Source organism: Babylonia areolata, chromosome 11, assembly GCF_041734735.1.
Source record: "Babylonia areolata isolate BAREFJ2019XMU chromosome 11, ASM4173473v1, whole genome shotgun sequence".
Taxonomy (NCBI): domain Eukaryota; kingdom Metazoa; phylum Mollusca; class Gastropoda; order Neogastropoda; family Buccinidae; genus Babylonia; species Babylonia areolata.
Genome location: NC_134886.1, coordinates 43,864,749 through 43,874,748, shown reverse-complemented (window position 1 = coordinate 43,874,748; position 10,000 = coordinate 43,864,749). Strand labels below are relative to the sequence as shown.

The 10,000-nt window shown below is 42.8% G+C and overlaps 1 protein-coding gene across 1 annotated transcript in view; it reads left to right on the top strand.

Annotated features, from left to right (window-relative positions):
* LOC143287260 (uncharacterized) overlaps window positions 1-10,000 on the top strand; it is a 56,697-nt gene that overhangs the window by 14,254 nt on the left and 32,443 nt on the right. The window contains exon 3 of the mRNA XM_076595208.1: window positions 9,699-9,884. Coding sequence (XP_076451323.1) covers window positions 9,699-9,884 — 186 coding nt within the window. The remainder of the gene's footprint in view (window positions 1-9,698; window positions 9,885-10,000) is intronic.

The window sequence follows — 10,000 nt, the reverse complement described above, 5'->3', positions numbered from 1 at the left end:
GTGTACCAACACAACGTGTGTCATTCACAATACGTGAGTGTCTCACTGTCTCTGTGTACCAACACTGTGTGTGTCATTCACGATACATGTGTATCTCACTGTCTCTGTGTACCAACACTGTGTGTGTCATTCACGATACATGTTTGTTTCACTGTCTCTGTGTACCTACACAACGTGTGTCATTCACAATACGTGAGTGTCTCACTGTCTCTGTGTACCAACACTGTGTGTGTCATTCACAATACATGTGTGTCTCACTGTCTCTGTGTACCAACACTGTGTGTGTCATTCACGATACATGTGTGTCTCACTGTCTCTGTGTACCAACACTGTGTGTGTCATTCACGATACATGTTTGTTTCACTGTCTCTGTGTACCAACACAACGTGTGTCATTCACAATACGTGAGTGTCTCACTGTCTCTGTGTACCAACACAACGTGTGTCATTCACAATACGTGCGTGTTTCACTGTCTCTGTGTACCAACACTACGTGTGTCATTCACGATACATGTGTATCTCACTGTCTCTGTGTACCAACACAATGTGTGTCATTCACGATACATGTGTATCTCACTGTCTCTGTGTACCAACACTGTGTGTGTGTCATTCACGATACATGTGTATCTCACTGTCTCTGTGTACCAACACTGTGTGTGTCATTCACGATACATGTGTATCTCACTGTCTCTGTGTACCAACACTGTGTGTGTCATTCACGATACATGTGTGTCTCACTGTCTCTGTGTACCAACACTGTGTGTGTCATTCACGATACATGTGTGTCTCACTGTCTCTGTGTACCAACACTGTGTGTGTCATTCACGATACATGTGTATCTCACTGTCTCTGTGTACCAACACTGTGTGTGTCATTCACGATACATGTGTATCTCACTGTCTCTGTGTACCAACACTGTGTGTGTCATTCACGATACATGTGTGTCTCACTGTCTCTGTGTACCAACACTGTGTGTGTCATTCACGATACATGTGTATCTCACTGTCTCTGTGTACCAACACTGTGTGTGTCATTCACGATACATGTGTATCTCACTGTCTCTGTGTACCAACACTGTGTGTTTCATTCACAATACATGTGTGTCTCACTGTCTCTGTGTACCAACACAACGTGTGTCATTCACAATACGTGCGTGTTTCACTGTCTCTGTGTACCAACACTACGTGTGTCATTCACAATATGTGTCTCACTGTCCTGTGTATCAACACTGCATGTGTCATTCACAATATATGTGTCTCACTGTCCTGTGTACCAACACTACGTGTGTCACTCACAATATATGTCTCACTTTCCAGTGTGCCAACACTGTGTGTCATACACTATCTCTGTGTGTCTCAGTGTCTTTGTGTACCAACACTATTCATACGTGTCATTCACAACATATGTGTGCCTCACTGTGTCTGTGTACCAACACTATTTATGTGTGTCATACACTATGTGTCTCAATGTTGCTGTGTACCAACGCCATCTGTGCGCGCCATGCTCTGTCTCTGCCTGCTAACACCATTTCGATGTGTCAGTCACCAGTCTACCTGCAACTCGCTGTCTCTGATTACCAACAAGTCACTATCTCGACATGTCGACATGCTTTCCATTGTCTCTGTTCCTCCAGCGCTGTCTCTGTGTGCCGTTCGCCATTTCCTGGAAACTGTCGCTGTTCATTCTTTGTGTGCCCATGACTGTGTATCTCTGTTTATCTGTCAGTATCTCATTGTTATGACTACATCTCTGTTCATCCGTCAGTATCTCATTGTTATGACTATATCTCTGTTTATCTGTCAGTATCTCATTGTTATGACTACATCTCTGTTTATCCGTCAGTATCTCATTTGTTATGACTACATCTCTGTTTATCTGTCAGTATCTCATTGTTATGACTATATCTCTGTTTATCTGTCAGTATCTCATTGTTATGACTACATCTCTGTTCATCCGTCAGTATCTCATTTGTTATGACTATATCTCTGTTCATCCGTCAGTATCTCATTGTTATGACTATGTCTCTGTTTATCTGTCAGTATCTCATTGTTATGACTATGTCTCTGTTTATCCGTCAGTATCTCATTGTTATGACTATATCTCTGTTTATCCGTCAGTATCTCATTGCTATAACTATGTCTCTGTTTATCCGTCAGTATGCCATTGTTATGACTATGTCTCTGTTTATCCGTCAGTATCTCATTGTTATGACTATGTCTCTGTTTATAAGTCAGTATCTCATTGTTATGACTATGTCTGTTTATCCGTCAGTATCTCATTGTTATGACTATGTCTCTGTTTATCCGGCAGTATCTCATTGTTATGACAATGTCTCTGTTTATCCGTCAGTATGTCATTGTTATGACTATGTCTCTGTTTATCCGTGAGTATGTCATTGTTATGGCTATATCTCTGTTTATCCGTCAGTATCTCATTGTATTGCCTATCCCTGTGTGTCAATCTTCGTGTGATAATCAGCTGTTATAGTTTTGTTGTTGTTTTTAACAGGGACGCCCCTCCCCCTTCCCCAGCCCTTCTTCCACCCACTCCCACTCCCACACAGCCCCTCCTACCCCACCCACACCCACTCCCACACAGCCCCTCCTACCCCACCCACTCCCACTCCCACACAGCCCCTCCTACCCCACCCACACCCACTCCCACACAGCCCCTCCTACCCCACCCACACCCACTCCCACACAGCCCCTCCTACCCCACCCACACCCCACACCACCGCAAAAACCAAACCAAACCAAGAAGAATATTTTCAAAAAAAAGGAAAAAGAAAAATATGCGACAGCGTCTGACAAATGTTGAGTCGCGAAGAGTTTTTTGTGGGTCAGGTTTCCCGCGGACCAAAAGTTCATGGACCAACCAATATCCTGCGGCCTGTCTTCTGTCGGTCGCTAATTAAAACCGTTTGTTTTCAAAGGTCATGGTTATCACATTGCATCACGAGTCTTTAACTGTCTTCTTCTACTTCTTGAACTTCTTTTTTTTTCTTTCTTTTTTTCTTTGTAGCGGCCGACTTTCAACTAAGAAATGCATAAATATTATCATTCAACAGTCGCATTTTGGAGGTGGTAAAGTACGTTGCAAATGTAAATATGCGTGTAAAGGCGTGTGTTTTTGTTTGTGGGTGTGTTTTTTTGTTTTGTTTTGTTTGTTTGTTTGTTTTTTGTTGTTGTTTTTTCATCAGTGGAAAGAGATCTACGGACTGAGGACTGTTCTTGTTGTTGTTCTTGCTCTTCTTGCTGTTGTTGTTGTTGTTCTTCTTCTTCTTCTTCTTCTTCTGCTCCTCCTGCTTCGTCTTCTTCTGCTGCTGCTGCTGCCTTTGCTGTTGTTCTGTTCTTGTGGGACAGTGTGGGACTGAAATAGTATGGGACAAGGTCCCTAAATTGGGGCTTTCTTTCCACTAGAAAATATTGTGGCGTGCCCAAACGTAACCCCAAATGAACTAGTTGTATTGTTTGGCGACTCATGGATCCAGTACTTGGTTTTGATGCTCCTCGGAAAAACAGGTTTAAAGTAAATTTGTTTAGTTACCCCGCGATGTAGACAGCCATACTCCGTTTTCGGAGGTGGCGAATGCTGGGTATGTTCTTGTTTTCCATAACCCACCGAAAGCTGACATGGCTTACAGGATCCTTAACGTACGTATCTGATCTTCTGCTTGCGTATACACACGAAGGAGAGTTGAGGCACAAGCAGATCCGCACATATGTTGACTTGGGAGATCAGGCGCCGTCACCGAGATTCGAACCCGGGACCCAGAAATTGAAAGTCCAACGCTTTAACCACTCGGCTATTGCGCCCATCAAGAGAGATGTGGTGAAGTGGGTGTGATGGGTGTGGGTGGGGTCTGTGGTGAGGGCAGCAAGCTGTGACAGGTTCGAGGAACTGGGGAGTGATGGCCTGGAGGTAACGCGTCCGCCTAGGAAGCGAGCGAATCTGAGCGCACTGGTTCGAATCGCGGCTCAGTCGCCAGTGATTTTTCTCCCCCTCCGATAGACCTTGAGTGGTGGTCTGGACGCTAGTCATTCGGGTGAGACGATAAACCGAGATCCTGTGTGCAGCATGCACGTAAAAGAACCCACGGCAACAAAAGGGTTGTCCCTGGCAAAATTATGTAGAAAAATCCACTTCCATAGGAAAATCAAATTAAAAAAAAAAAGAGGCAGAAAAAAACATACAAACAAAAATGGGTGGCGCTGTAGTGTAGCGACGCGCTCTCCATGGGGAGAGCAGCCCGGATTTCACGTAGATAAATATGTTGTGACAAAACAAGAGAAATACAATACAATACAATACAATACAATACAATACGGGTGGACTGGGAGGACTGGGAAGGGTAAGAGGGGTGAGGGGGGGAGGAGGGTAGGAGACGAACGAGGGTGGTGGTGACGGGGATTTGTGTGAGTGTGTGTGTGTGAATCATGGCAGTTAAATGATAGCTGATTGTTCCCTTACAGAGGTAGCACAAGGCCATTCAGGAAAAGAAAAGATAAAGAAAGAAAAAGTTTTCTGGTTTTTTTAGAGGATCCCTCACCCTCCCCTACCCTCCCCTCCCCTCCGAGCTACAGACAGGCAGAGCAAGAAAGGACGGTTAGTTGGGGAGATGGAGGGCGTGTGGGCGGGGGGCTGGGGGGAGGAGAGTGAGGCAGGGGGTGCGCGACTGGGATTTTGGGGTGATTTTTTTTTTTTTTTTTTTTTTTTGCGGGGGGAGGGGGGTGTTAGGGGGGTCGTCTGGTCCCTAGCTGCTGTCTTTTCTTGGTCAATGTACTCGCTTACAAACTGTTTGACCTTTTCATTTGTCCTGTCTTTCTGTCTGCCTGAGATGAGAGACAAAGAAAAAAAAACGAGAGAAAGAGAGAGGGAGAAAGAGAGAGAGTCAAAGTCAAAAAATGTTTTAATTGTCAGGCACATAACAACAGGAGTGCACAGTTTAAAAAAAATCCTGCATTAATTGAAATATTACTGAGACATTCTTTTTCTACGGCTAAGTGCTCTCTATATGAACAAAGAACATTTTGTTATAATATCAGCATTTTCACAGGCTAGTAGAATCAGAGAAAGCTTAAAGAATGACGGATATCTGTAATACTTGGTTGTATTAATTCCTCTCTCAGATCCTGATATTTATGACACACGAAAAGAAAGTGCACTTCATTTTCAATTGCATTACGGCAGAAAGGACAATATCTATCGTCATAATCTGAAAGGGGTCTGTACCGCAAATAACTGTAATTTATGGGGGACATACCAATTCTAAATTTAGCAAGACACCTTCATAAGTTGACATTCTTAAGCTTATAAAAGTAGACTTTGAGAGAAATTGACTGATTGAAACTGGAATATACCTGAAAGAAATCATGCTTTTCAAGGGAGGCATGCCAGTCTTGGCCAAAAGAGTCTACGATTCTTCGTTTAAATTCTGAAAGGAACAACTTTACATTCCCCACCCCTTGAGCTTCCCAAACATAATCAAAACCGTACTTGTATAAAAACAATTTCTTACACGACGCGCCCACATAAAATAGTTTTGTCATTCAGTGATGATAACATATTGTAGGCCTTCTTAGGAGAATTATTTGAGAGAGAGAGAGAGAGAGAGAGAGAGAGAGAGAGAGAGAGCAAAAAACAGACAAAAGGAGAAATAGAGAGAGAGACGCAGAGACAAAAAGACAAGAGAAGTGTACACCCTTGAACACGTCTACGACGAGAGGTCTCTGAAATCCTGACCAAAAAAAAAAAAGGCAAAAAGAAAATAAGAATCTGAGAGCGAGTGGGGATGTGTGTGTGGGGGGGGGGGGGGGGGGGGCGGGGTTAAGGGAGAGGTGGGCAGAGAGAGGGGTAGTGGAGGTGGAGGGAGGAGGGATGTGTGTGTGGGGGGGGGGGGGGGGGAAAGTAAGGGAGAGGTGGGCAGAGAGAGGGGTAGTGGAGGTGGAGGGAGGAGTGAGGAGGGGACGATTACAGAGAGAGAAAAAAAGGGACCACCACAATCAAAACCCAAAAAACTTCACGATAGCACCCACAGTCTCTTGTTGTGAAAACTTGCTGTCAGCCGTGAAAACCGAGAAGCCAGACGCAGTTCCCCCCCTCCCCCCCCCCCCCCCCCCCCCTCGCTCCTCCCCCCCCCCCCCCCCCCTCCCCCTTCCTTGTCCGCAGTCGTCACACATATTTCATTCGCTTTTCCGAACTGTCTGCAGGCAAGTAAGACTGTTTTGTTCATCCTAATCAAAGCAAGGGCCCTGGCGATTGCATTGCCGAATTAATTACCACCAGGTTTTCTCGGATTTCTCGGCTGAATCAGACTAATTAGTACCCCCAGGCTTTTGTCGCTTCTTACACAGATGTGATGCAACTCCCCCCCACCCCCACCCCCCACCACCCCAACCCCACCCCACACACCCCACCCCTCCTTCTTCCAACCAACGTCTTTGTTGTTTTTGGTGGTTGTTTTTTTATTTGGACGATTACATTTTCTTTTACTTCCCACTTTGAAGGTAAATTTGATTTGTTTTTTGTGTTGTTGTGGGGGTTTTTGGTTGTTGTTTTTTGTTGTTGCTGTTTTATACTTTGATGTTTTGTTCCCTAAGAAATGCAAACCACCAGTTTTGTTTCTTCCTTTCACTTGTTCCAACTGACGAGACCCAAACGGCATTCAGCGTAAAACAGATCCAAAATAGTTGTTTTGTTCCTACTGGGTCCTTGTTGTTTTTGTTGATTCTCTTTTTTCTTTTTTTTTCTTTTTTGCTTCTTTTTCTTCTTCTTCTTCTTCTTCTTCTTCTTCTTCTTCTTCTTCTCTCTTTGCCTTGTAACCTGTCCCCCCCCCTTTCCCTTTTCTTTTATCTCATTGAGTTGGCGGAACTGACAAGAATTGAAGGAAGACACATTTATTGAAATAAGAGATATAGCCTGAAGACAAAAAAAAAAAAAAAACAACCAGAAGTAAAGAACAAGGGGTGTCTGCGTGCATCGATTCGTACGACTCTCTTCTGAAATGATTAGTTTCTTTTGTGCTACTGAAACCTTTCTTTTTTTTTTCTTCTTTTTTTTTACGTCTCCTTAAAAACCAGTCTCTTGAACACGCACACAAATAAGGTTGAAAAAAAATTCTTGCTTTTTGTCCACTGTTTTGTCAGGAGCATTTTCCCCCCATTGTTTGCAAAGCCTTTCACTGTCGTTGTTCAGCCAGCTCTTAAGAAAGAAATGCCTTTCATTCTGTCATAGCTTAAAAAAACGCCTACAGTAATCTACACCTCTGTGCTAATGATAAGGTATCTAAATTGTCTGAATGTGTAGCCATACGGGTACCGGTTGTTATTGTTGTTGTTTTTTCTGCTTCTTTCGTTTTGTTCTGTCTTTCTTTTGTTCTGTCTCTCTGTCTGTCTGTCTTTCTTTCTTCTTCTTCTTCTTCTTCTTCTTCTTCTTCTTCTTCTTCTTCTTCTTCTTCTTCTTCGTCTTCTTCATCACTGTCTTCTTCTTCTTCTTCTTCTTCTTCTTCTTCTTCTTCTTCTTCTTCTTCTTCTTCTTCTTCTTCTTCTTCTTCTTCTTCTTCTTCTTCATCACTGTCTTCTTCTTCTTCTTCTTCTTCTTCTTCTTCTTGTTCATGTTCTTGTTCTTGTTCTCCTCCTCCTCCTCCTCCTCCTCCTCCTCCTTCTTCTTCTTCTTCTTCTTCTTCTGCTTCATCATCATCATCATTATCAACTTCTTCTTCTTCTTCTTCTTCTTCTTCTTCTTCTTCTTCTTCTTCTTCTTCTTCTTCTTCTTCTTCATCATCATCATCATCATCATTATTTAACATCTTCATCTTCTTCTCCTCCTCTTTCTCCTTCATCTTCTATCTGCTCTTGCTGTTGTTGCTGTTGCTCCCTCCTCCTCCTTCTTCTTGTAATGTATTTGATTGGCCAAACATAAGAACAAACTGTCTTCATATTAGACCTGCCGCTATCTGTCTGTCTGTCAGTCACTCTCTCTCTCTCTGTCTCTGTCTGTCTGTCTGTCTTCTCCATCCCTTTATATATATATATATATATATATATATATATATATATATATATGTGTGTGTGTGTGTGTGTGTGTGTGTGTGTGTGTGTGTGTGTGTGTGTGTGTGTGTGTTTTCAAGAAACATTATGATAATGAAATCTTTATTAATGGGATCGTCTCCGTTGAACTGGATTATTATTTACACATAAAATAAATACGTTGTCAGAGATACTGAACAAAACCAAAATAAATAAGTAGCTAAAATAACAGTCTCGGTGTCTGTCCAGCTGAGCCCAGGGGTCATTTTAAACGAGACACAGACAGACTTTTTCGAGGAAATCGTTCGGCAACAGGCTGCAATGACCACTTTGCATTTTACTTTAACTGTTCATGCAGCATTGAAAATTGTTCCTAAAACAGAAAACTGTTACATATTTTGGAACAGAAGAAGAAGGAGGAGGAGGAGGAGGGGGAGAAGGAGGAGGAGGAGGAGGGGGGGAGGGGTACAAGAAGGAGGAATCATATGACACACTGAACAAGACACATATTTTTGCCATTTCGTTTTTTTCACATGAAACCGGGAGTAACTGAAAGTATAATTTATCATAAAAGTCATGTTTGAAGCTACATAGTCGTGTCGAGTAAGCCTTCTGTTTTGCAGAATTCGAGACTGGTTATACTATATTTTTGTTGTTGTTGTTTTTTTCCTTGACATATGAGTTAATCGTAGCAAAAGGTCGTAAGTTCGCGTCTGAGTTTAACAGTTTGACATTATTGTTGGTTTGTCTTTTTTTTTTCTTTGTAGTCATGATCTTTTACTTCAAATGACGACAGTGCGTGGATGTGTCGCTGAATCAGCTGAAAAAAACAACAAATGTTCAATAATCAAGACATAACAATATTTGATTTTTTTTTAATTAAAAAAAAAAACGGAAAGAGATCCGACCAAAAAACAGATAATTATCAGAAGTGGTGTTTTAGTAAAGAGCGAAATGACCCCTGACATTTCATGGAAACATTACACAACATTGCAATGGGAAATCATTCACAGCTTTCTCTTTTATGAAGGACTAGGACTCTCAAACTGGAAGGCAAGATTGGCTCTTAGTGCTGCAGGTTTGGGGGCTAATTGACCTTTTGGAGACTATCCCCAACGCCGACTGTCCCAAAAACCCTCTCTTGGCCGAGAAAATGGGGATGTAACTTGAGCAGGATACTCTCCACTTTAACCACATTCTACCCCAGGTAGTCATGACAACAGCTGCCTTCTCTGCTGTTTTGATGGTCATAGTGGACACTACTATCATACACGTATACGCACGTGTGTGTGTGTGTGTGTGTGTGTGTGTGTGTGTGTGTGTGTGTTGTTGTTGTTGTCTTCAGTTTAACGTCTTTCCACTTGAAGTGATATTAGACGGGTGTGTGTGTGTGTGTGTGCGTGAGTGTACTATTTTGGTTTCAGTTCAGATTGTATAATAAAGATCGTTGATTGATATTATATGCCTGTGTACGTGTGTGAATGTGTGTGTGTGTGTGTGTGTGTGTGTGTGTGTGTGTGTGTGTGTGTGTGTCTGCGTGTGTGTCTGTGTGTATATGTATGTGTGTGTGTACATGTGTGTGTTTGTGTACATGTATGTGTTTCTGTGTGTCTGTATCTGTATCTGTGTCTGTGTCTGCGTGCGCGTGTACGTGTGTGTGTGTGTGTTTCAGATTTTCAACACCAAGTCGGACATGTTGATCCACTGCCAGCAAATTCACAAACAAGACCCCAAACCCTACAAGTGTCCCACCTGCTCCAAGTGCTTCGCCAACTCGTCTTATCTCTCGCAGCACGCCCGTATTCACTCCGGCATCAAACCTTACAAGTGTGAGATTTGTGAGCGCAAATTCACTCAGGTAGGTTCTGTGTGCTGGTGGTTGTGTGTGTGTGTGTGTGTGTGTGTGTGTGTGTGCGCGCGCGCGCTCGCTTGCTTGTTTGTGTGTGTTTGTGTTTGTTTGTTTTTGTGTTTGTG